This window comes from Coccinella septempunctata, chromosome 5 (assembly GCF_907165205.1).
Source record: "Coccinella septempunctata chromosome 5, icCocSept1.1, whole genome shotgun sequence".
Taxonomy (NCBI): domain Eukaryota; kingdom Metazoa; phylum Arthropoda; class Insecta; order Coleoptera; family Coccinellidae; genus Coccinella; species Coccinella septempunctata.
Window position 1 is genome coordinate 39,109,659 of NC_058193.1, and position 26,978 is coordinate 39,136,636.

Genomic DNA, 26,978 nt, shown 5'->3' on the forward strand with positions numbered 1-26,978 from the left:
CAGGAGCGCCTAGTAAATAGTTTTCTGGAAAGAAAGCTGTAGGTTAAATAAGTTTGGGACCAGTTAAGCATCAATGTGGATAAAGCCTGTCGTCTCTTTGTTGCTTCACCCACTTCTTGTAATTCTTCTTGAATAATTCATGTGGGAACAACACGTGTTAACAAAAACTCCTGAATGTGCGATGATTTGGAACAATTGATACATCGAAATCATAAAAGAATTAGGTAACTTTATTTACATTATAAAATAATCAGTCTTGCGATAACAATATAACTACACTCGACACAATCTGGGTCATCCATTTATCTGTGAAGCTAGTCGTTTCTTGATCCATTCGTAGAATTCATATTCGGTCTTCAGCACGCTTCTCAGGAGATCCCTCTTGACGGCGTCCATCTTCAAGCTCAGCTTAGGAAGAACTACTGGAAAATAAACTCATCATTCGAAGTATAATTGAATTTTATCCTTAATCCAACCTGATAGTTTCTCCTCGTAAATTTGCATCGAGCCTTGGAAAAAGAAGGGCAGTTTGTTTTCCAAGGCTGTGACCGTCATGTTCAATTCCTCGAGTACTCCAACGACAGGATAAAATTTCTCGACGTTTTTCTTAGCGTTTTGCAATGCCCATTCACTGTTTCCGCTCCTGTAGATAAAGGAATGAAGAGTTGAGGAAAGACAGACAACTTTTTAAGGGAGAATATCTCACCTACACCTCGCATCTTGTCCACAAAAATAGGGTATGTTAAATTCGTAAATTTCTTCGCCGATCATGCACTTCCTCTGCATGTGTATGCATTTCAACAGGCTGCTCTCCCTACTGGAATTCGATCTGAAAATTTCTCAATGAATAAAACGATTTTTCGTAAATTTCGAACAGATGAACCTCGACAACAGCTTCTCTATGGGGTCCCTGATAATGTTGATGTGGGTTGGAAACTGCCGGTCGTACTGCGTGAAGTTTACGAAGTATACGCTCTTGTCGAAACTCAAGGGAATAGCCTCATTTCTCATCCTTTTGTACATCCTTTCGATCAATTCTTCCTAAAATTTGATACACTTTTAATCCTGGACTCGCTGAGAAAACATGGTTCTTCGTAAAGCATGGAATAAATCAAAGTACTGGATGAAAAATTTCATGATGTTGAACCCTGCCGAATTAATCAGATTTGTTTCGGTGAGTTGCCTACAAAGATCTTCCACTAAGCTGATGAATTCTATGATAAATGGAAAGTTTTTGCAAAACGTGTTGTTACAAATCTAACGATTGGAGACTCTCAAGGTTATAAAAATAGAACTAACTCAGGTATCTAGCCGTATTTGGAATGAATCTTAAAATAACAACGTTCAACTTTGGGATGAAGTGAAATCGGACTGTGTTTTCGTCATTTCCTGTAGAAAATTGCTATATACATTGCATTTTTCTTAGACCCAATAAGAAAGTTTAATCCGCAAATAGAGAATAAACAAACATACTTATTTAGGTTTTATCTCCCTCCTATATAATCCTGAGGTCAATAACAGTAATAAAATGAAAAATGATCAGAACTGATTAAAGTAAAAGCTTGTCTGGTTTGGTCAAAACAAACAATAATTATCTCCTCATATTGCAGTGGCAATGTGATAACTGATAAAAATGTTGACACCATTTTGTTGAGTCCAGAAAACTAGATAAGCAGGGTATTCAACTAAATCAAATGTTTCCTTCGGAAATGATCATATCCTTAAATAAAAGGAACTATCCTTTTTCTAATCGATGTTAAGGATGAAACATTTCGAAAGAGTTCTCCCCCAAAATAATCCTTATACAAATTAACTCACTTGTTCTATCACTGAAAGAATTTTAGGGCCTCTACCCAACCTGACATGTCTGTAGCTGTTGATTCCTTGCAGCTTCTGCAACAACAACACCAAAAACTCCCCGCCACAATTAGGCACCTGATTCAAAAACAAAAAATAACCGTTCACCAAGTCCATCTTCCCCCTATCTGCCATCGACTTTGTGACCATCCTCTGACCGGCGGTTGTATATGACTCACCCACATCCATAAACATAACTTCCGAATCGAAATCTTCCGTTTCTTCCCCGGTGTTCAAGAAAAATACGAACACTATGATGGTGAGAAGGGTTGAATAGTAAAGGATACATCTCACTTTGAAGTACATGTTCATTTTGCATCAATTTCGTTAACTTTTTCTTCTGTAGAGGTGAGGTAAAGGTTGAAATCATTTCTTATTGTGCTGTATCATCTCCGAATAAGGTGAAAGGTGCTTTGGATGGTACGATGAACACAGACAGACTCAGGTCAATCTATACCAAATACCTCACCTACTTAACTTTCATGTTGTTTGAGCAGGAGGGAGTTATGATGAAAGTTGAAGATGTTTGTGCTGTAATTGGTATTTAATGAGATCGCAAATATACTTAGAAATCTGATGAATGTACCTAATTGATAAAATCTGTAAAAAACTTAATTTATTAATTACCGTATCGATGTTGAAAATACAACGATCAACAAGAGAAACAAAATAAATACGTGAGAAAATAAATTTCATTGAAAAGTCTACTCGGTCGTAATATGAACTTGTGCCAATATTTGGCTTCCGAATTTCCTCCAAGAAAACGTAACCGCACAATTTTAACGTTCTTCCTTATTTACGTTTAAAAATAGAAAATTTTGAAAAATTTAAAATTGGCGCTGCGAAGGACCTTGTTTCCAGCATGTTTGCCAAGCGTCGCGGAAACTCCGGTAATCTAAGGAAATGAAGAATGTGACTACAACTCTCCAGGTCTCAAAGATCCCTCATTTCCATCCTTTAGGACATAAACTGTTAAAAACATGTTCAATATGCTACTATCCACACAATCGCAGCAAATTATAGGGAACGATTGATGAAGGAAATGTAATGATAAGATTTTAGGTTATCTGATTTTCAGGATTATAGGCAACGTCGTGCCCTGCCGGCTGAATCTGATTAGTCCACGTGAACAACTGGAAAATTCTAGACGTACGACAGTGTTTATTTTTATTCGAGTGCTGTCAGATAAAATTTTGATCATATTTATATAATCATTTGCCAACTGCGTAATAAAAGTGCTAGTACCGGTTCCAGGAATACTCATTCAACATGGAAAACTCTCCGTCTTTCGAGAGGTTCAAAGAATTGGATCTCAGCAGAGATGAAATTGACCGACTTGGGGAGGCCCTCAAAAAGGACGAATTTCGAAAATTACTGATCGACTACGTGAATGAAGTGCAAGATCCCAAAAATCAGAAGTTGTACGAGGATGAAATCACTGAATTGGAAAGAGAACGGGGTAATGATATAACATTTTTGCATCCAACCCCCTGTTACGTCATCAAAACAACCCTCGATGGCGATAAAAAATGTTTTATCAATATTTGCGGAAATGATTTGGTGAAGCAACCCTCTTCCTCCCCTTCTGAGAAGGATGGCACGCGGGGGCTTCAATGGTCGTTACCCCATTCTCTGTCTCCTCCATCTGAAGACTTGGATAATAAAGGGGAAAGATGTAAAGTTTTCGATGTGCTTTTCCACCCAGATACGTTGCATTTGGCACAGAAGAATAATGCATTTAGAAACATGGTTAATAACACCGCATGCAGCGCCATTGAAACACACTTCGACGTGGAATTGGATAAAAATAACCTTAGATTTCCCAAACTCAAGTACAAAGGGATGGCCCGAGCCAGTGTTATTCGAAAACCTTCTTCTGAAGGACCTATTGAAAGATCTCCTGAAGAGAAGGAGTTTTACGATAAACTTTATGCTCAAGCAGATGAATCTACACAAAGTTATAAAGTTCCCAAGAAAAGTAAGAGATCTAAAAGCAATAAAAATTCTCGAGAACCCAAGTCACCTTATACAACACCAAAATTTTTAATTAAACATCGTCGACATGTGGAAATGGAAGAGTTTACTCAACATAAAGAGTCCAAACTGAACTCAACGATTCCCAAGGAATTAATTGTTGAAGTTGATTTACCCTTATTGAAATCAGCAGATGACATAATCCTCGATGTAACTGAAAAAACAGTACAATTGATCAGTGAGAAACCTGCCAAGTACAAATTAGACCTTACTTTACCATACCAGGTCGGGAAAGATGCTGGAAATGCTAAATTCGACAAGACCTTAGGAAAACTTTTTATAACATTGCCAGTTCAGAGAAAAACATATAGACGTGATTCCGCTAGAGAAGACAGTGGGGTTGACAGTGATCACAGTTCTCCTATTTCACCAGAATCAGAAGATGAAAACATCGAAAAATCATTTACCACAGACAATGAGCGTGAAAGTAAACATTTAGTGAAAAGTGACGAGCAGTTTAGGACTAAGTTTCTTGAAGACGATGTGCAATACTGTCTACCTGAGTTCACCAGTCACATTTTCGATGATACTATAGCATTTACACTTCATGTTAAAAATGTTGATTCAGAATCCTTGAAACAATTGATTGATGAAGACGAAAAATCTGTTCATGTTAAATTTGTAAGTGTTAGTCCTAGTTTTTATCAGGTGCATTATGCATTTATGCTCAAATTGCCAGTGAAATCTATTCAGAAAGACTCAGTTTCTGTTGAAGTTTGGGATAATAATGTTATTTTGAAAGTTCCTTTTGCAAATTGTGATAACGAATGTACATGGTTTATGTTTGGTTTGTCGGAAGAAGAATTACAGAAAAAATTTTTGGAAGAGCCCCATATTTTGAACGCCATTCATAAACAAACCGCGTCATCTTTTTCTTCTGAGAAAGAGGTTACTAAGAGTGAAAACAAAGAAAAGAGCTGTGATTCCGAAGGAGAAGTACCAAATAAAGCAACGAAACCTCAGGAGATTTCAAACTCTGTGCAAGAATCCAATAATTCCGGCAGTGCCACCAATTATGGATCATACTATGAGTCCAGTGGGGACGAGCTGAGTTGCAGTTTGAGCCCCTGCAGGAGCAGGGGAATATTGAAGAGGAGTTCGCTGAGGAAAACCTTCTCTAGGAGCATATCTGAATCAAGCTTAGACGATTGCATCGGTTCCTTAGATCCTGAGGGATTGGATATACCCATTCCGGAAGATAACAACGAGCATGAGGCTGAAATGTCTACTAGCCTGAAGAAAACTGTGAGGTTCAATGATGTGGTGTCTAAGCAGCTTTACAGGTAATTTATTATCAATCTATTTTTGTTGTGATACTTCGGACAATCTACAACCTCTAACATTAAATATGATATTTTTTCGGTATCCAATTTCTTGAAACAGATCTTAGATTGAGCTCCAGAGAAATCATCTTTTCTTACTAGCCTCTACTTGCCATGTCAATCCCCAAGTAACATTTCATACTTAAAATTTTGAACTAATCACTCTGAATCATTTTGTTATTTTAGGAAAAACCCTGTTTTGGTTTCTGAAATAGAAAAGTGAACAGCAAAATGCGAAGTTTGAAGTGGATGAACTGTATTAAGCTTTCCTTACTTGTATTTTTATACATTATTATGAATCAATAAATATTTCAAAACGTTTTTTTCGTGGTTGTACTTGCATTTTTCTAACAATTCATTTATTTTTTAATCTTTGAGCTCTAGAACTTTTTTTCCCCTGTACAGATTCAATTCCAGCATTCTTGGCCAGAGGAAGAAGAATCAGAAAAAGGCCCAGAAGAAGAAGAAGGCTCACGAGAAGAAATGCAGCGAAAGCGAAGCCTCTGAAGTGGAAGAAAAGAAGGAGAAATTCCTTAAACCTCAAAATAATGATCTCAGCTCTGAAAAGTCACCTAAAAGGGACGAAAATATTTTCCAAATGGATATGTAAGGGAGTTCTTTCAGAAGGAATAGGTTTTTCATGGGTTAAATAGAATAGGTTAGAACAAGGATGCAATTTTCATGTCTGGATTTGTTGCCATTTCAATGTATCTTCCATTCAGGAATCTTTTTCTGCCCTACAAAAATTTTTGTTGGTTGTCAACAAAAAATTTAGACTTCTCGAATTTTTAATAGCTTTTTGAAACCTATAAAATTTCCCCGGACGTACTACTAAAACTAAACAATTATATTTATTTTAAATTTTAGTTTTTTTTTTTTCATGTATAGGAAAGTTGTTGCTTTTGAACACCGGTATGCTTTTTTTCCAAGGTTGGCAGGTGATTGTTTGGATTCAGGCTTGTCCCAGTGATATTGTATGAATGGGTACTTAGTACAACTTTCATTTTCGGAACACTTGTGATACTGTTTTTATTGCTTTAATTCTTATTGTATTAAAAACACCAGTGATGAAATTTTGATCATGTATGTATTTTATAAAATGTTCATCATGTAATTTGAGTACTAATGTTTCAAATAAACGTAGAAAAAACAAGGACGGTTTTTTTTTCCCCTGAAAAAATGTACTGTTTTATGTTCTCCCTGGTTAAAAAAAGGTTTTGCTGTTGGAAATGAAACGAGGTTTCCAATATGGCGGATTCGTTTTTTGTTGTGATTTTGTTAAAAATTGTCTTCTTTTTGGTATCTGGGGTGGGTGATTATGATTATTCAAAAAATTCTATTCGAAATAAGTGCCTGGGGGTTTTCATGGTAGGAAATTATGATTTCTCTGTCAAAATTGAAAAAATCAATATGGCGGACGAGTTTTTTACTTATTATGATTCGATTCTATACAAAATTAGTATCCAGAGGTTTTTTGGTCGAAGATTATGATTCCTTTGTCAAAATGAAAATGCAAGATGGCGGATAAGTTCCATAACTGTCATCTATGGAGGGTAGTCTTTAACTTAACCTCTGTGCAGTTTTATGGTATGGGGTTATGATTCCTCTGTCAAAATTGAAAAATTCAAGATGGCAGATGAGCTCTGTAAGTTTAACCCTATTCTATTCAAAATTGAGATATGATAAAAAGATATATAGCCATTTAACTTCTCATAATGAGCTTTGTCAAGCCTGGAAAAACAAAATTTTCTTCAGAATAACTAGCTAAATCTACAATACATATCTGTGGATCTTTTAAACAGAGTTGCATTCAGCTAAAGTACCCAATTTTTTGAATCTCAAAGATATTTTTTTATTTTTGAACATCAAATTACTCGAAAACGGCGCATTATACAAGAAAATATGAAGAATACCTTTATTTAACCAAACGTTCAAATATTCATTAGATAGCGTCCAAAACTTAGTCTCAAGAGTTGGGTTCTTAGAATTTTCGATATTTTTATGGTACGAAATGGTCATAATGAGAAAACTGGAAGACGTGGGTCATATCTTGTGTTCGAAAAAGATTCAACAGCCCAATAATCTACTGTTGAAATATTTGTACGAGTCAAAGACTCGCCCTGTATCTAAGTCACAGTTGAACAAGAAGAGTTTTCTAGATATCGTGGCCGTATATAGAAAAATAATGGACTACACTGAAACCTTTGAAACGCCGATGTTTCTTAGATAAACATCCCACCTGTGAAAGATATACCACCATATGTATGTCATCTATAATCGATCATATGCAATCTTCATTGTTATTCTCGCAGTCTTCCTCGAAAACGAAAAAACAAGATGCTACCCTTCGCGATTTTCGGTCCAGCAGGACACGAGCAGGAGTTTTTAATAAAAAATGGCGATCATTACGGCACGAAATTCCTGCGGGACGGCATCGATTACCAACTCCCGGAGTACCTGTGCATAATTTCGAACAAGAGGAACAAGGTGACCTTTAACCTCCTCGTGGAAGACGTAGTGCCCAATTCCCAAAAGGTGGTCGTGGACGACGACGACAGAAGTGTTTGTGTTAGATTTAGTGTCATCACGATGAACCCCCACGCGGCCACGCACTACGCCTTCATGGTAAAACTGCCCGTGCTGTCCATAGAGGATGCCGACCTGCAGATAAAGGCCAAGAAGGTGGTGCTCAAGATTCCATTCCAGCCGGACGATGAGGAACTCGGGTGGTACCTGTGCGGCAAGACGGACTCGGACCTGGAGAAGAAAATTGTGGAAAACTATCAGATGAGGATGGACGATACCAGTTTTGAACAGGAACATGAACCTGCAGGAGCAGAGGGGGAAGATGAACCGGACAGTTGGGAAACCACGGATTTGTGACGGGCTGGATGCTGGATCAGTGTTGAAATTGTGAATTGTCTTATACATACTCTTAAATGTGATTTAGTCTTGAATTCTATTTTGAAGAATTAAATGAATATTGAATTTACACTTATGCATTCGTCTTTCAATGACTATCTTTCGTTCATAAGTTATCAATCAGGTTTTCAGAACTGTTTTCCGTAAAATTCACTCCATATCTAATACCGAATTGGTATGAATTCATCTGTATGACAGTACAGCAGTCATAATAGAAACCAGTGTTCCTCAATTCAATTATAAAGTTTTGAGATGTGAACCTCTAAATATTCGAGACAATTATGGTGAATGCGCCTCATTCCCAAAGAATTCAATCTCCAATAATGGTGGATGCTCCCATAACAACAATTAATTGAAGTACATAGTAGTACCCCACCATTCTTACTCATTGCATGTTCAATGTATATGTACGTTATTTTTAACAGTGAAATCTCCAGGATTCTCTCAGGTAGAAATGAATTCGGTATATCTATCCCTTCCAACAGAACAAATCCTTGAATATTCGAAAATCGTGCAACAAAAGAACAAGGGCGCAATCTACATCTCAACGTTTACCGGTATTTTCATCTTTTAGCCTGAACAGAAAGGCCTTTCTCCCATTCAGAACAATTTTCACAGTCTCAACTTTCATTTCACGTGAATTATGATTGGAGTAGTCGTTCAGAATGTTTCGAGGAAAAAACGACACGAAAATCTTCATAATATGAAAAAGTATGTTTCCATGAATGCGTAAAGTCCATTCAGTACTTTTTGAAATGAAAAAGGGGATGCTGAATTAAGAGAATTCATTTTTTTCACAGTTGCGAATTTGGATCGACAGATATTGGAATATTTCAAAGTAGACTTTCCGAATTTTCTTCATCAACTTATCGAATGAAAGATTCTATCGGAGAAAAATTTAATTTTCAATTCTGGTTATCATCGTCCAGATGAGGCAAAGGTAGGTACAGAGTTTTTTCATGAATGGGTTTCGAAATTACAACTTAATGAATGTGACACACATTAACGATGGTTAACTTTCTTTGAAGGTCGCACGATTGACATTGACTTTGCGTATCATTTAAACGTGGAAGAAGAAACTACATTTATATTAACAATACTGTCACATTTGAGGCCACCAGCGTTTTGTACGTACCTAAGCAAGGGCGATGGTATCCTCGATAATAACCAAATCGAAGGTGAAAAAAAATCCGTGTAACAGAACTGTTTATTCTCTACAACCTGATATCGATGGTATTTTGGAATAGGTGAATTTGGAAGGGTGTGGAAATTATTCAGTTTTCTGCTCGAGAAAAAGCTAAAATTCCCCAGAAATACATGTAATTGTCACGCTGATGCAATATTTCGAAAAAACATCATTTTTCGAATTAATCCAGAGTAGAATCATGCCAGATTCAAGTAAACATCTCTTTGATATTCAGAATACGTCTCTAAATACTTATTGACTGACGATAGAACAAATACTGCCTCAAGACGCAAAAGAGATACCTAGAAATGCAACGACAGTTCTGAAAATGTGAAGTATCTCCAGGCTCACGTCAGTGTTTTAAGCAGATCATTTTATGCATCTCAGAGTGTTTGGCTATAAGTCAAGGTGATGCCTTATACTTATAGAGCCACACTTACTTATTCAGGCTACGTAAGAGTAAAAACGATTCTGACCTTATAAGAAAAATCCTCGACAAATATTCATACAAAGAATTTTGAATTTTCCGGAAGTAAAATGAGTGTAGATTCAAACAATGTACCCATATACTTAACAGAGGGGAATCATTGAAACAGGAATTTTTTATCAGTTTATTCCATAATCGATATTAAAAAATGATTTTTGCCATTGCTTATGACCCCCTTTAGATAAAAGTAGGCCTGGAATCTGTTTTTCTGTAACCACCCAAAAATTCCCTCGGAAACACAAACTGTCCCAATTTTAATTACACATGCTCCGAATATGATCGAATCAATTCACGTAACACTTGCATTATCCTCAATAATTATTGTTCGGAATCGAAAAGCGAGCTTGATAGATGGAATTAGATCCAGAGGGAACAATCGAACCGTCCGTGGAACAAAAACGTATGAACAATCATCACAATGAGGAAAGTTACGTAATTGACCAATGCATCATGCGGAACTACATGACTAGAAAGCAGTATCTTTTGAGAAATCTCGTTGCACAATAGAACAAACAGTGTGATATGTTAAGCATCCACCTACTGCCATGATGTCTCAGCCATATTGCCCATCTTTATTGCTATAACGAATACGCATTAGGCTCCTACGAATGCATCAAGCGAATTGTGACTATGTATTTCGTAATAGGTTAACGCTTTTCATTGAATAACGCACCCCTTTATTGACTCGAATTTCATAATTTCATAATGGTCAATCGATTGGCAATGATAGATTTTTCGATACCGAGAAAAGATCTAGGCATATAAATTCCATTCGAATAATTGGAAGAATGTCCCTTTGCTTAAATTGCGTTCACCCATCCAGGTGGTTAGTTAGTCCAACGCTTCGTTTCCAGAATTTATTTTTCCAATATTTTGAAAATACGAATCCAATCGAATTGAATTTATAGAGCCATGTTGAATATTCTGCATTTTGCTACCTTAAGGTAGTCATAATTATGCATTGCAATTATGACTAAGGTAGCCAAATGCCCAGAAAACTGAAGAGTCATAATGGTTATTTTCGAAACGAACTAATTGGTTCGCCAATACAAGAGCGGAGCCTAAAATTCCCTAAAAATCCTTCGAGTATACAGGGGACCCGGAAGAATGTCGCAAGTATGTCGCGATGCTTCTTCGGGGAAACCTCTTGATTGATCGATAAACGAACCGTAATGAGTTCAAATATAGCCGAAAATGGGCTAGTTAAATGTGTCGGAAACTGGAATCGGGCATAGCAGCGCTATGCCTCCACATCCTTCCGTTCGAAAGAGAGGGAAAATGCGCTTTTATTTGGTCGCTGTGCCATGGCACGCCTGGATTCCGAGTGCGGAATCAACGCTCAGGCACAGTCGACGGAGGATCCTCCACGCGAACTGCTAGAACCGCGAACGAACGACGAAGAAGCGCCCACCGTCCGTCAAACCGGAAACACCGGACTCGGACGACCGGATTCCTCGATTGATTTTGAATTTTTCACATTTTTCTTGAGGTCGTGCATAAGGTTTTTGACACCGAACTGGTACGGTCAGTGCGGTGCCCCGACACGGTTTTTCGGGGTTGTTTACAATCCGGAGCGCTATTGTGCCGAGTGCGTTTGTGTGTTTACTATGCGCTTTTGGGGTTGAGGCGACAACAAAAGGTGAGAACGACGATTGTGGACCTCGACTGTCATTTTCTATCAATTTCCACGCCTGTAATGTAATGTTGTTTTTGTGCAACTGTTTGTGATGCTACAATGAAATTATTTCCGTATCCGATACGGTAATGACGTCATTACTGTACTGTTCAACAATGATACTCGTTTCCCACGAATTTCACGTTTCCGCAAAAGCTCAACAGCATCCAAGTGGGAAATGAACATTCCTTGCAGCATTTTCATTGCACATCATAACATAATATTTCGTGAACGGAAATAGTCTAGATAACATACTTATCACTAATTGCACTGTATTTTAAAATGACAAGGTGTTAAACAAGAAGGGTTTTCTGTACCTGGTGAAGTACAAATTTGGCCAATTTATGTGGGGGTCGTAGAAAAATTGCAGTTTTCAACTCTGCTCATTCTACTCAGGGAAAATGAATGTTATTTCCAGCTTGTTGAACAATTATCAATGCACGACTCGTCTTGTCACAAAATTTTTCGGAGAGTTAATATGTATATGTTTGTACTGGAACTTTTTCCTATGTACAGCTTGATCTACAGGCTGTCTGAATTCGATGTAAATATATTGCAGGACCAGCGATTCTACAGGTGGCAATATAAAAAGAACTTTCTATCGAATTATACCCTAAACCCTTGGAAAATTAAAGCTACTTAATTTTGACACCAAATAACCGGTATTTCCGAGATTTTTTGACAGATACAAATTAGGTTGGAGTTTTTGGGTGTATCGAATTGTTTGGTTGAAAGAAGTCAGTGGTTCTGTTGGAATGCATATCATCATGAAACATTTTCTTTGTGGAGATCGATGCTTCGTGATACTTTCAACTATCAACCAAGTGTAGATATCAATTTTCTCCAGAAACGTTTTCCTTCGTTGAAAGTTCAATGAAATCAGCAGCTCATACACAATGTCTACCTTCTCTGTCAAATTTTGGCCGAATAATCGGAAAAAACAAGTTTTTGGGGATAATAAGTGTTTTTCCAAATTTCGATCTCTCGAATTTAATGAATATTGAAGTTAAATTCGGTCACTCTGTTTATGATAAGTCAAAAACGGTAGGTTTCCCAGAATCAGCCAGTTTCTCAATAAATTTCAAAGTCTCTTTAACTTTAAACCTTCTCTTAGTCCTACTTGAGAGAGAAACTCGAAGAAACTCTAAAATTAAAGAGACAGGCCTTTTGCTTATTCTTTCTTCTTCATTATATTTCGAATTCCGCTCAGTTGGAAGGTTTTTTCGAAAAGAAGTTCATTCTCCTGTCATTAACTAAACTAAGTTCACCCCAAACAGTAACTTTCCTAGTTTTCTGAATATGGACAATATCCACGATAAAATCGATAAAATTAATTACTCCAATTCGAATAATGTGATATATTTAGTCAATTTTTCACGTAACGCCACGTATTGTGAACTAATTCAATTAAAATCAGTTGAACAAAGCCCGTTCGAGCTACGTAGGGGAGTATTGTATTGAACAGTTTGGAACTAACTATTAATTGTATCTGTTCTCTGTGAAATATTCGATAACATCATAACTGTCCATAATTTATAGTTTACACCGAGGAATAGTTCGAAATATCCACTGCAATTTTTCACACGAATGAAGCAATAATACAATATTTCCTTTGATCCTTGACGAGCGAATTTTCATCCTTTCTTTCCTTAGAACGAATTGTTTTCTTCCTTCATCCACCTATTCCTCAATGCACATCGTGAGATCGTTTTCTTCTGCCGTAACAATTATTTTGCAACAACCAGTTTTCGAATAGATGACTCTTCAAGTACACATCCACCGAGGAATTCAATTGTGTGCCCATTCCCAAAGTATTTCACCAACATATATCCTGCATAGAATACCTTTTTTCTACATTTCAACCGGACGTTCTGAGAATGATTCTACGAAGGCAATGAGAGGAGGGTGAAACGACCGTGAAAAAATGAAACGAGGCATGTGTGCTTCGGAGTATGTAAGGGATTTCGATTCATGTGGTTAATTATGGATGCTAGACATGTACCAGTTGAAGATCCGTAGGAATGCTCAAGTGGCTGAACGGAAGAAGAATCTATAGCCCAAGGCTCGGTCGAGTGCTGAGATGAACCATGTCTGTGGAGTCCGTCAAAAATTTGTGTAATAAGAGGGCAATTCTTCTGGAGAAGAACCATCAACGTCGTTTACTACATACCTGTCCGATTCCCATGGGTAGAGTGGTCTGTTGAGTGGCCATTTCGTGTAATTACTGATTTATGGTGCTCGAGGAATAAAATTGCTTCAATTAACTTTATACCAGTTATAAAGGTTTATCGCAGAAACAGATGATGCTCACTGTATCTGTAAAATGTCTTCACGTCGGGGATTTTTCTGATTTGAAAAATTCCTATCTTTATGGACGTCTGGATTGAATTCGTGAAGCATTTCTATGTTCCAGTGTCATTCCTGTCTCCGGTGACTTAACGAAAGTAAAAGAAATTCATCGACGAGTTATGGAATTTGAAAGGTTGATATTCTGTGCTTGAATCTTTCAGGTTCAGGTAACATTTTGTGGTTTTCGTTCAGATTCTGTGAAAACTGGTATGAGGATGTGGCGATTTGACTTATTGATTAAATAAGCCACCCCCATTTGAAAACGAGGATGAGGATACCGAAAAAACAACTCTCTCCGGACCGACCTTACACCGTTCCTAATTATATCCACCGAAAAATACCTCGGCTTTTTGAATTAACGCCGAATCTAACTCCCATTCGAAAAGCATTATGCTGCTTCGGATTATCAGTTCACTGAGCCGACGAACACTTTGTTATCCAGTCTACCGCTAATGAAATATTCCATTTGGCTGCTTCCATTACCCTTTTTTTATATCGTCAAATAATTTTTCTTACGCTGAACACGATCTCCCATTCTTTGTCGTGATTCTTGGAAAAGAAATTTCAAAAAATGTTAACCTAAATGTTGACGACAAAAACATCTGAACCATAGACCCTCGTTATTATACTCCAAGTGGCATAGAAAAGAAAACACCAAATATCAATGAATTTATTAGGACCCAATGGCAATAGTGATCGACTGGCTTGGTGCAGAGAAATAAGTGAGTCAAACGGCTAGTACCATCTTGATTTATCCATAATCTACAGTAGTCAGCTCTCATAAGCTAATTTGATCAGGAATAATCGAAAATAGAAGGTGTATAATGCTATGAAAGCTTGCTTCTGGGGGGAAATCAAGTGGAACTGTAACAATTTTGGTGTCGCCGAATATATTTGAGCGAACCGATACGAATTTCAAATTCTCGTATTGTGAAATATCTGGCTTCGTCTTCTTTTCGTCATCTCGTCTCCGTTTCTTGTTTTCCACATTCTTAAATAATCGAATAACGGTATACAGTCTGATTCAATTAGGTCATCGAGTGAGTGGTGGGCTGCATCGTCTGTCCGAAGCATTTCCTCGAAATTAAATCGAGGGACTTGTTCTTCGGCTCGGAGAACTGCCGGAGCGTCATGGAATTTGCATCGACCTGCAGCATCTCCCTCGCAAGCGGTGCGTGTTTATACCGGGTGCTCCCAGTTCCGATTAAACTGACGAATTTCGAAATCGATTGGAAATTTCTCGTTTCGAAGAACTGGACAGCGACGTGAATTTCGTTGGAACAGAGTTTTTCAAGGTTTACGGCGAACGCCGCTGCTGTAACCAGAATTTCGAGAAATGATCTGCATATACGCAACTTGAGCCAACATATTTGCCTAAACTTTCCAATCTATCCTGCCAGTAGATTCGTCGTTTATCGATTTACCCACCCCTGGTGAAACCACAGATTTCCAACCCTCATTCTATGACATACGTTACTCAGTGGTCATGTTCGCCACATTTGCTCTGAATTCTAGAAAAGATATGGAATTAGGTTTTTGTGAGTGATGTCAAAGGTTCATTAGTGAAAATAATGAACCAAAATCTCGTTAGAAACTTGGAAAACGCCATACCCTGATCCGACTTATCTCTCACATCTATCTGTGACATTCAAAGCAGCCGCATTAATCCAGGATTTGTCGTATGAAATCCTGCCTCGCAAATCACACGTTAATCGTGGCGTCCATCAAACAAATGGACGCTGTTTAGCGTCCGAACAGGTCCAAGTACGTCCAGCTATCCGCTGTTATAAAGTTACTCCAACTCGTCCAAATCTGCATATCTTCCGCGAGAATAGATCGCCTAACGCAAGAATGGAGTCGTGGTGAAATTTATTCCATTATTTTATTTAAATGTTCATCGTTGATCCACTGCTCCACAAAGGACTGGCGTCTGTTTTCCAATGCAAAGCAGATTCTGCACGTGAATGATAACAAATGCGAAAAAATACTGCGAAAGCTATCACATCGGGATGAAATAATATTCGTGTTCCGCACCTTTAGAAATATCCAGCTCTTTGACTAAAAGGTTCACTTCACAGTCTGACGCAGGCCACTCCTGAATCTGATATGAAGAACTAGTGTCATGTTGACATATGTCAGATTTTGACAGATGATAGATGTGCCATCGAAATGTGATCTGACATCTCGACTTTTTCTTCCTCGCTATCTCTTCTTTTCAAACCACAGAAATTCATTTGCACTGCTAATAAATTTGTAGCGTTTTCCTGTAATAAAGCGGAAGCTGCGTAACAATCTAATCTAATATGTCTAGGTAATATATCAGCTGCCCTACCCACTGTAAGCAGCATGGGGTATGCATCAAACTAATACCACCAAAACACCGTTTCCCTTTCTAACTCCGTCTTGTTTCTCTCTAATAGCGATTTACCCATTGAATGAGACAATTTTGTCCCATCGTATACCAGCAAACAGGTATCTCCCAGTTACACGACTGCCTGATTATGTACCTACGTTGACTCTCTCATTGCCTTCCTGGAATCTAATTCAGGAACTTCGGTTCTGATTGCGTTATATGTACCCGATAGATGAAAAGAAAATGCCGCACGCTGTTCAGCGGAATCGGTGATCTAATTAAAGGGAAATTAAATGGACGGGAAAATTCTTCTCTTTGAGTGTGCCCGTTCGCAATTTACTGCTTCTAATTCGTTGCAGAAATCTTTTGTGCGGATTTCTATTAGAGGTCGATGATTTTCGACCAAAGGTTTGACTGTAGCTGACTGATGTATATATGAAACGGCTTTTTTGGACAGAGAAAAATTTCATTTCTTTTGGTTAATTACTTCCAAACAAAGACCGATATTTGGCCGATATTGAATATGAACACAAAACTTTTGAACTCACTTCACGGAAAACTTCCCGTGAAATTTGTAGTGTTTCTTCTCATGAATCATTGATTTACGTCTTCAGGACAACATGAACTTTAATATCGTTTTGTTTCAGTTGTGACCATGCAGACAAGAAACTATGGGCTAATCTTGGGAAGTATTGCTTACTTCTCGATCCTGAGGATCTATGTGGAAGCAGGTAAATTCAAACTTGGTGTTCCTTCGATGAAATCAAGATAAAAAGTTACGAAATAACATCCTTGTCGAATTTGCATTAATTCTAATGCGAAACGGATCAAAACTGACAATTTCCCAAATCACTTTCGGAAAACCCTGAATACTCCATTAATTGTACAATATCTTGGAGGAAACCAGATAATTCTCCATCCATTATTCAAATGGACACCGATAAATACAAATGCTCAACGCTGAAATGATACCACTTCAACGATTCTATCAATTACAAAATTGTTCAGAGGTGATGGATATGGATGTTCAGAGAACAATAAACATCCATTTAATACGTGGATAATTGTTGAACCAGATACGAATATCCTGTTTGCGAATAATTCGCCAATTCCTACCTTCAATTCGAAATTTAATAAAGCATACAGAGCACCGTTGCCGGTTCCATGTACTTTTACGTCATATGATTATTTCTATGCACTCAAAACGCACAAAATCACCTTAGAAGTTAAGGGCTCATCATTATCATTTTGTTGTTGTTAAGTTGCTAACAGGAACAGGATGGTAAAAGAACCAAAGAATATTATGACATGGGGTAAAGAGCTGTATAAATCAATTATTTACAATCATCCCATGCTGTCAAATCCAAACATCCCTCAGATCAATTCGCTTTTGTTAAAAAGCGGCCGTTTCGAACCACAGAGAGCATATTCCGATCCCGAATCACAGTTTCATCTGCGATGGTTACAATCCGCGGAACGGAAGTGCCTCTGTGTTTGAAATCGAGTCGGGTTCATTCGGACGATAGTTATTCATGAAAGTTACGCTATGCTCTCGATGTATTTTACCTTTCGAGCCAATTTCCTGGCAATTTGACGTATCGAAAAGTTATATAATGCGTTCAATTACCAGTAACAAGGTGCAGATTCGCGAAATGCGGTAGTTTGCGTTTAAAGTCCCGCAATTAACGAGCAGAATTTCCGATTTTGATTGATACTGTTGACCTTTAGGGCTGCGACACTCGATTTGGTCTGAATGTTCGGAGGTCGGATATAGATTCTGTGGACACATTTGCTTACTGACAGATCTTGTCGTCATAGATTTACCCATCCCTAGCAACACCACAGATTTTCGTAATTTTCTTCTATGACGGCAAATTTTCTGACATTGATTGTCTGAAAACTCCAGAGATTGATTATGATTGAAGAATTTAGTACTTATTCTACGAAATATAATATATCTCGTCTAGAAAGGACTATTGAACCCATTAAGCGCCTTAATTATCCATGTGATCGAGTCTTTCACCTGTGAATCACGACTTGAATACAAATTATATCATACATCCGCACATCGATGGTCTTTTAAGATGGTTCAAGTCCAACTGCAGACCGACTATTGTCCGTAGCAAAAGTGAAAGCACCATTCCAATACCAATTTCGATCGTATCGACTAAGGCGTCGAATTTAACTCAATTCTAGAGGGATCGCGTCCAAAAATTAAACTTCGAAATGTGGACCGTGTTCTCTACGAAAATTCGATCATAAAACTTATTCGCAGTGATAAATTCTTGAGAAGTTCTCCCACGACTTTTCGACTCGTCCTTGCCGGCCCAGGAATGACGATTGTATCCCTTTAATTGGACGGAACGAACGGAAAAGTGGCGGAGTTGAAAATTTTTTTAATTACAGGGGCTGTTATGTCGAAAATGGCGAAATGTCGCTATAACGCTTTGTAGTGCTTCGCTTATAGCTCACGGTTTTTATACGCCCCACGTCGGGACGAATACGAACAATACGTGAGAAGAGTAAGGATTTTGTACATTGGGAGTTTTAACATGCTGCCAATTTGATGGTATCAGCATTCGGGAATAAGCTCCTGCTTTCAGGAGACAATTAAAGTGAGTAAAGATTTAGACCTCGTATTGAGACAATCCCTAACTATTGTGAAACGATTTATATTTACCAAATGTAGAATTCGTGGCCCTGCTAGGGATGGGTAAAACGATAGACGACACATAACAAGAATGTCATTGAAATTTTTCATATCGGCATTTTGGACTGCCATAGTCTGATGCAGTTGTTCGTTTCCCAAAACCTATACCTAGTTGAGAAATGAGCATTTATGATCAGAGAACGTCTAAAAACCCAACACGTCCCACTCCGATCAGAAGAAATCTCCAATTTAACCAGCTTCTTCCGGCACAATCGAAATAACGAAGGAATCCAATTAGAGCGAGCACTAAACTACTCCAGAACTCGAATATTCAATTACTCCGAATCTGGAAATTAGCGAAATTCTTATATATTATGTACGGAGCCAGCAGGAGCTCCGTGGCAGTCAACATGAAAACTTCGATGGAGCGAAGTTGATCCATAATTCACGATTTCATCTCAAAGTAGACGGGGTTAATTTGATGCGTTGAATAACGAAAACCTATGGCGCTGGTGCTGATTAATTGAGTTATTTCATAATGGGGCTCTTCGAACGAACGGCAGTTGGTTGAGTGGGCCGAGAGAGGAATCTGTACCTGACTGATGCTTGTCTCACAAGATAAATACCGAACGAATTCGATATTTCTCCCTTTGGAAGGGTGGTTTTGGGATAGGCTCACTGGGAATAATAGGGAAAAGGTCCCAATTGACAGAAACCTGAATTAGGTTCGCTGGAACTGTGTCTAATTGACGAAATGTAAAGTAGAAGTTGTTCCACATCCACTCGCCTTCATTGAAGACCTTTTTGAGAAGAACATTGGAAATAAGCCTGCAATATTTGAATGGAGAATGGTGCATACGAGGATATATTGGAAAATTCTTAGCCTACTATAGAACCAAACAAAATTTCAATGTCAAAATATTTTATTACTCAACATATTCTCCTCTTAATTGGATACATTTATTACATCGAACCTGCAACGTCTCTAGACCTTTCAAAAAATATGTTTCTTCTTGCTATGCAAACCAGACCTCCACAGCTTTTATTACCTCCTCGTCGGAAGAAAATTTACGACCTTTTAAACTTTTTTTCAGTTGAGGAAAGAAATGATAGTCGGATGGAGCCAAATCCGGTGAATAAGGGGGGTGTTTTAGTAATTCAAACCCTAAGTCACGAATTTTTTGCAAGGCAACATAAGATTTGTGTGCAGGGGCGTTGTCCTGCAAAAACAAAACACCTTTGGATAGCTTTCTGCGTCTCTTCTCTTCAATTTTTTGCCGAAGAGCGGTCAGTAATGTCGAATAGTAATCTCCGGTTATTGTTCTACTCTCAGCCAAAAAATCTATCATGATTACTCCATGGCAATCCCAAAAAACTGAAGCAAGAACTTTTCCAGCAGATTTTTTGACACGAAACTTAGGTCTTGGAGAACCAGAGTGTCGCCATTCCATCGATTGTTGCTCTGTTTCTGGATCGTAGAAGTGTACCCAAGTCTAATCTATAGTAACAATTCGTTTTAAGTAGTCTACATCGTTTTCAAATCGAGCACAGATCGAACGCGATGCTTCTACCCTTGCACGCTTTTGATCAACATTCAAACATTTGGGAATCCATTTTGCAGCAGTTTTTCTTATGTCCAAATTTGACGTGAACCATATGATGAACGCGTTCGTATGAAATATTCAGTGCTTCAGATATCCATTTTAGCCCAATTCGACGGTCCGATAAAATCATGTCTTAAACTGCGTCGATATTTTCGGAGACTGACACAGAACTGGCCTTCCCAATTGGTCATCATCTTCAATGGAAAAGTTACCTCTTTTGAAGCTTGCAGTCCAATTTTTCACGGTCGTATACGAAGGACATTGATCACCAAGGGTATTATCTAAGCATATTTTCGTGAATCTGCTTACCTCTTAACCCTTTTAAATACATGTAGGTACTCGATGATGGCTCGATACTCCAATTTTTCGATTTTCACAGTTTCGTTGGACATCTTCTCTCTTTTAATTTATTGCGTAACTCTGGTTTACTTTTTTGACTTCAAACTTCACACTGACACTTCTAAAGAGTATTCTTCATAATTTCTCGTATAATACACCGTTTTCGAGTAAATTGATGATCAAATATGAAAAAAAACTGGGATATTGGGAAAATTGGGTACTTAAGCTGAATTAAACCCTGTTTGATATACCCCATATTAATTTCTACAGATCTCAGCTATCAAATCGCCCCCCCATTAAAGCAACTCTCACAAAAAAGCCCTAATCTGTTGCGAGAGGTTAGGACTAGATGACGACAATTAGCAACTTCGCAAACGCGCGAACTTCCAGCAAACTTGAACCGAGAGTAATTTATCACTCTGTAGTTTTATGCAAACTATTCCAGATCCGTTCCTCCTTCATCAATCTCCCTTTGGAAGTTGCCACCCGGGTCTCGAATCAACTTGACGATTCGTGCTTTTCAACGTACGGAGTGGAGGAAATTTCCCGGTTTTTGTTGGGAGTGAAAAAGTTTCGCCAATTCAAATAAGGTTTGTCAATAGGGGGGAGTTATTCTAGGGTGTTCACTTCCACGGCGTTTGGTTCTTTAGTTTGAGTTGGTGGGAAAGTTGATTTTGGTTCATTATTCCATTCGGATGAATTTTTCCATTCCATCCACTCACCTATCCAGATAAGCACCGACCCGATGAGTCCCACATCGGTTATCAGCACACACCAGGAATAATCCTGAAAAATTCCCGAACCAAAAGGCTCGGAAACGTCTATCTGCATGTTCAACGCCCTCGCAGGAAATCGATCCGACTCCGGTCGTATCATAAACTTGTCTCCCAATAACGTTATTCCTAATGGATTTGTTGAATTTCAAGGATGATCGGCCCCGTCCCTATTTCATCCCGTTCTGACGTCGCAGACCGGGACTCTGCGTACTGTGCAGATCCGGACCATTTAACAATTAAGCCACGGACATTATTTACTGGTACACGATACGGATTGTGTCTTATTTATTAACGATACGTCTGGTTTGCAGGTCCCGCAAGGTCCAGGAGGCTGACTAGGGAGGTTTATCCGGAAATTGAGTCCGACGCAGACGTTAACCAATCGCAGGGTAAGGCTTATGCATGCATTTTGTATTGTTATCCTGATTAATTATCCTAGGACTCTGGTGAAAGTGTGGTAAATATATCCGAACCAAAATAGATATAGTAGATTCTTGAGGGCAAAAGAAACACTTTCTTCCTTTACCATTTTTTCCGAATCGACTCGGTTTAAAAGATACAGGCTGTTGAAAAACCAGTATATGTTCAGCTGACTTTCCCATGCTGTACTGAAGTTATTTTTACCGTTTGTGTCCCTAGGTTATCATACAGAAATGCACCCTTTTCAAGTTCCCTTTAAGACACATTTAAGCAGCTTGTGAGTCTTTGACTCGTACAAATATTTCAACAGTAGATTCTTAAAGTTAAAAGAAACACTTTTTTCCTGAACCATTTTTTAATAATCGGCTCGGTCCAGGCCGTTTAAAAACGCTTAAAAAAATGTTATTTTTAGCTCTATCACACAAACGGTTTCATCGAATGAAATGAATTTTGGAATATAGTTTTTCATTCTTTTGATGAATCTTTTTCGAACACAAGATGTCACCCACGTCTTCCAGTTTTCTCATTACGGCCATTACGTACCATAAAATACCAAAAATCCAAAGAACCCAACTCTTGAAACTGAGTTGGACGCTTTCTTATGAATATTTGAACGTCCCGTAAAATAAAAGTATTCTTCGTATTTTCTCGTATAATGCACCGTTTTCGAGTCATTTCAAAGATAAAAAATATTCGTGAAATTCGAAAAATCGGATACTTTGGCTGAATGCAACTCTGTTCAAGAGATCCACAGATATCTAGAGTCACAGATTCAGCTAGTTATTCTGAAGGGAATTTCGTTTTTCCAAAAGCTGCAACTCATAATGAAAACTCAAAATGGCTATAACTTTTTATCAGGGCCGAATGGGAAAAAATTGTTGAAATATTTGTACGAGCCAAAGATTCGCCCCGTGTAGGACAATTTTCTCGAATATTCACGTGAATTTGAGTCTGTCCAATCCCGACGAAACTGATGCAAAACCGCCAGATGTAGCCGGCTGTCAAAATCCATCTAACGCCTCCTCGGAATACCATCTAGGCACTTATTCTTATCCAATTTTTTCATCCCGCAGTTTGCATAGTCGGAGACTTAGTTTATGGCAGCAACGAGGCAGTTCCCTCGGAACAGCCGTGTTTGAAATGCAAATGTCAACCTCCTGGAGTTCAGTGCGAAGCTTTACGATGTGCTAACAAGAAACCGGGCTGTAAAATGGTTCATAGACAGAACGAATGCTGTCCAGATTACCAGTGCGGTGAGTACGTTTGGAAATTTATCAAGTGAAAAGTGACATCTGCTTCTGAGACTCATCGTGTTTCTTTTGATACAGCTTTGCTATTTTTCTATGTTTAAGACTGATTCAATCGAGTTGATAATATAAAAATCTCTACTTATACTCATACATTTCGTATTTTATCATAATAATGAACATATTATTCTCCCAGATCCTTTATTCGACATAACGAACCCTAATACGTGAGTAAAGACTTCGCATATTGAGAAAACAATGGTAGAAAACAGCTTCTCGTTCGCGGTCTCTGAGCTCTCCTCTTTCCTCGAGCATCCAACGTAAGTCTCCCTCCAAATTACTGCAATATTACATAAAATATTTTCTCCGGCCTCCTTGCAATTTCTATCACGTTTTGAGGTCACAACATAAACGTTATACTGAGTTTTACAAGTTTCCGAATTTGTATTCTGCCGCGGTTATAACGTCTTAGGAAGTTGCCGAACTGAATTGCACCCCAGCGTACTTAAATTCTCCATCTTCCGCGACCTCCTCCCATAATTGTTCTGTTATGAACGAAAAATGTGGTTTCATTACTTCGATATCATGCCTGCGTTGCTACAATGTTTCAGAAGCTGTATTTCACATCTTCCTTTCGGCACAGGGCTTCTATAGAAACTAATACTTTTTTTCTACAAGAATTAAAGCAAAATTCTGCAAGTGTATTCATGATTTTTTCCTTTTAGAATGCGAGTACAAGGGAAGACTTTACTCCAACGGAGAACGGCTAGAAACATCCCTAGGAGACGAATGCAAAGTGTGCTATTGCAGAGGGGGTGAAATCAAATGCGCAGACGTCTCTTGCTACGTCCGAAACGACTGTGAGGGCAAACAAGTACCTGGACAATGCTGCCCTAAATACGACCACTGTCCCACCAGAGGTATCAAAATCCTTCACAAAATCAACGAAAATAGCCATCTACAAATATCCCCCCATTAACCACGCCTTATCTTTTCAGATTCCTTGGAGAAGGTTCCCCTCAACGTTACCTTCAGTTTGAGTTCATTTCCAGATTCTTCCACCCCAGAAGAAACTCCATTCGTGTCGACTTTAACGAGCAAACCGTCGACCAACGACTATCTTCATGCCTCCGAGGATAGCGACAACAAAATACAACCCGATGGTTCAGAAGGGGCCAATTCCCTGCAGAATTCGAAGATCACGATCCAGGAGATCATCCCGGAGATACTGGAGATACCGATCACCTCCAATCCCAAGGAAGAATCCAAAATGGAACCTCAGGGACAACTCATCATCGAAGAGACGAAGGCAACTGAGGAAATTGGGAAGGAAAACGACCTCTTCGTGACTGATTCGGAGGGTGAATCCAGCGAGTTGACCGAGGTGATTCAGAGTCCTCCACCTGTCATTAGAATCGGTGATAATTTGCTCTACTTGAAGAAGAACGAGTTGGTGAACGAGAAAGATGCAAGCAGTACTCCATCTTCCATCATAACCCTCATAGGGGCTGAGGGTCTTCAAAGAGGAGGTTTTGAGGAAGTCGAGAATAACACCAGCCTAGACGCCCTCACTTCGAGTACCCTAGATTTCTCATCTACCACTTCAGAAGACAACACTAACGACCTGGTTTCAGCCAGCTCATCCCACATTCTCTCCCTTGTGAAGAAAAAGAAAAAACCTTCTTCTAACCCGAATCCATCAACGCCAACTGTAGAAGATCTTACTTCAACCCCATCGACATCTTCGGATTTCCAATCAGAAGCTCAGAATCTATCGTCAACCCAAGAATCTTCAACTGAAATCGTACCCTCCTCTCAAGATCCATCCCAAACTCCAGAAACTATGATCATCACCGAAATTCTGACGAATCCAGAGATAAACATCACAGATATCTCAATCACCAACGACCCCACCATGATATTAGAGCTAGAAAATCAAAATCCTGCTTACCCAACGCAACCAGACACACTAGCCGAAGACGTGTGGCTGAAACCGGAAATACCGAATCAGACGGAAGTTCCCAAGGAGATCCAAGAGAAAAAATTCAAAATTCTCCCGGAAATACTGGAGATCAGGAATAACAAAACGGTGCCCACCAACACGACCCACATCGAATGGTTGAAAGAAAACTCCGATCAGTTCACGCCTCTGATCAACTTGAAGGCCGCCTTGCCTCCTGAGATCCTAAACGCCCCTGCTGAAAGCGACCGAGAAGAGGAAGAACTGGATGAGATTTCAACTACGACATCCGATCCCACCCCTGATGTTCCAACTTCCACAGAAACATCGGAACTGGGAACTGTTAAGGCCGAAAATTTGACAGAACTGATAAACACCGATACGTCGAAATCGGTGGAAACTTTGGAGGACTCTGGGGAATACAGTGGTGAACAAACGACCTCTGTGAACAATGCAGCACTCACGGCCAATGAAGACGCCAGTGTAGCCGATGATTCCAAAAGCTCCGAGGTAAACGATATGCTATTCGTCAGAGAGTACACCATAGACCTTTCTAACGACGAAGAGCAAAAAAGGTCGGAAGAAAACATAAGCTCGGAAAGTCCAAAAGAAGACCGTCAATTAACCGATGTTGAGATGATCGACGTGGAGGAATTACAAAAAAATAACACGTCGTCAGTACCCAAGAGTCCCGAAAAATTAACCACCAATAGAACCTTAACCAAGAGAGAAAACGTTCAAGTGTCGTCAGATGCCGCTGTCTTCGCAGAGTTAGAGCAAGAACTGGGATTGGGAAGCACGGAAAAACCGAAAACACCGGAAGAGGAAGATTCCGAAGCTCGTAAGATATTCCAGGAGCTACTGGAAGAAACGAACACCCCAAAATCGAAGCTCGCACCTGGATCTCAAAGTAAAGAGGCCGAGTCTTTGGAAAAAGTCGGTCAGGCGTTGGCAAAATTAGCTTTCAAAGGCTCACAGCCCTTGGACGCCGGGGTTTTGAGGGCTCTTAGAGACTTCTTCAGTTCTCAGTATAAGGCTTACGAAAAGAACGCAAAATGAAGTGGTGGTAAAATAGGATTTGGCGAAGGTGCTGCTGCTAAGAACTGATACGACAAAGAGTGAAGCTTCAAGGAAAACGTCAAATATTTAGATAGCTGGACGTAATTCTTTACTCTGTTATAACTCCCCCTCTGTATATTCCTGATATATAGGTAATTTACAATTAATTACGTAAGAAATGATTTCCTCTTATCAAGTATAGGAATAAGGTGAAAAGCAACAACAGGAGAACTGACAAATTTCATATTTAAACTTTAAAAAGAGTTAATTTCTGAATGAACCACAAGACTTGATTTTGAAGAATTCTGGGATAATATTTATTGAGAGGTCTGTGCAAATTGATGGGTACCTGGCTGATACTGCTCAAAAAAGTTTTCAGGGTGATAAGGAATGTCATTATTTATTTCCAAACGCTCTGAAGCTATACTTGGTGAAGGTACCTTTCAATAATGGAAGTATTTGTTTGAAACGTTTCCTTCCTGTATTGATTAAATTATTAATAAAAATAGATGTACAAAGAAAACTGTTTTCATGACCTACACCTACATTTAATATTTTTTATTGGATACTGAGGATATTCATAGATCATGTCAGACATGTAAGAGAAATCATCGTAGGGCTCTAGAAACGATTTGGCTCCACCGAAGGGGTCTTGCTTGAAGGTAAACCTATGAGCCCCCCATGTCTCTATACGTTTGATGATGACTTTTCTTGGAGGGCAACCCCTAATGCAAGCCT

At 38.8% G+C, this 26,978-nt stretch overlaps 3 protein-coding genes across 5 annotated transcripts; 2 read left to right on the forward strand and 1 right to left on the reverse strand.

Annotated features, from left to right (window-relative positions):
• Positions 1-209: 209 nt before the first annotated feature.
• LOC123313257 (uronyl 2-sulfotransferase-like) lies at positions 210-2,603 on the reverse strand. Of its 3 annotated transcripts, none has more exons than XM_044898059.1 (6): positions 2,444-2,603; positions 1,819-2,388; positions 884-1,041; positions 707-829; positions 477-643; positions 210-419 (listed from the first exon to the last, which is right to left on the reverse strand). In XM_044898059.1, the coding sequence occupies exons 2-6, from the start codon at positions 2,167-2,169 to the stop codon at positions 295-297; spliced, it is 924 nt and encodes a 307-aa protein (XP_044753994.1). In that variant the 5' UTR covers positions 2,170-2,388; positions 2,444-2,603; the 3' UTR covers positions 210-294. The 3 variants fall into 3 exon arrangements, with proteins under 3 accessions (XP_044753994.1, XP_044753993.1, XP_044753992.1); XM_044898058.1 differs by having other exon boundaries at positions 210-422; positions 2,485-2,602; XM_044898057.1 differs by having other exon boundaries at positions 210-422; positions 2,444-2,602.
• A 366-nt stretch (positions 2,604-2,969) lies between these two features.
• LOC123313256 (protein kintoun) lies at positions 2,970-6,366 on the forward strand. The gene is made up of 2 exons (XM_044898056.1): positions 2,970-5,174; positions 5,619-6,366. Exons 1-2 carry the CDS (start codon positions 3,127-3,129, stop codon positions 5,821-5,823), a joined length of 2,253 nt encoding a protein of 750 aa, XP_044753991.1. The 5' UTR covers positions 2,970-3,126; the 3' UTR covers positions 5,824-6,366.
• A 4,782-nt stretch (positions 6,367-11,148) lies between these two features.
• On the forward strand, positions 11,149-26,763 carry LOC123313681 (mucin-17). The gene is made up of 6 exons (XM_044898655.1): positions 11,149-11,447; positions 16,833-16,916; positions 21,866-21,943; positions 23,048-23,227; positions 23,947-24,141; positions 24,220-26,763. Exons 2-6 carry the CDS (start codon positions 16,841-16,843, stop codon positions 26,238-26,240), a joined length of 2,550 nt encoding a protein of 849 aa, XP_044754590.1. The 5' UTR covers positions 11,149-11,447; positions 16,833-16,840; the 3' UTR covers positions 26,241-26,763.
• The last annotated feature ends 215 nt before the right edge of the window (positions 26,764-26,978 follow it).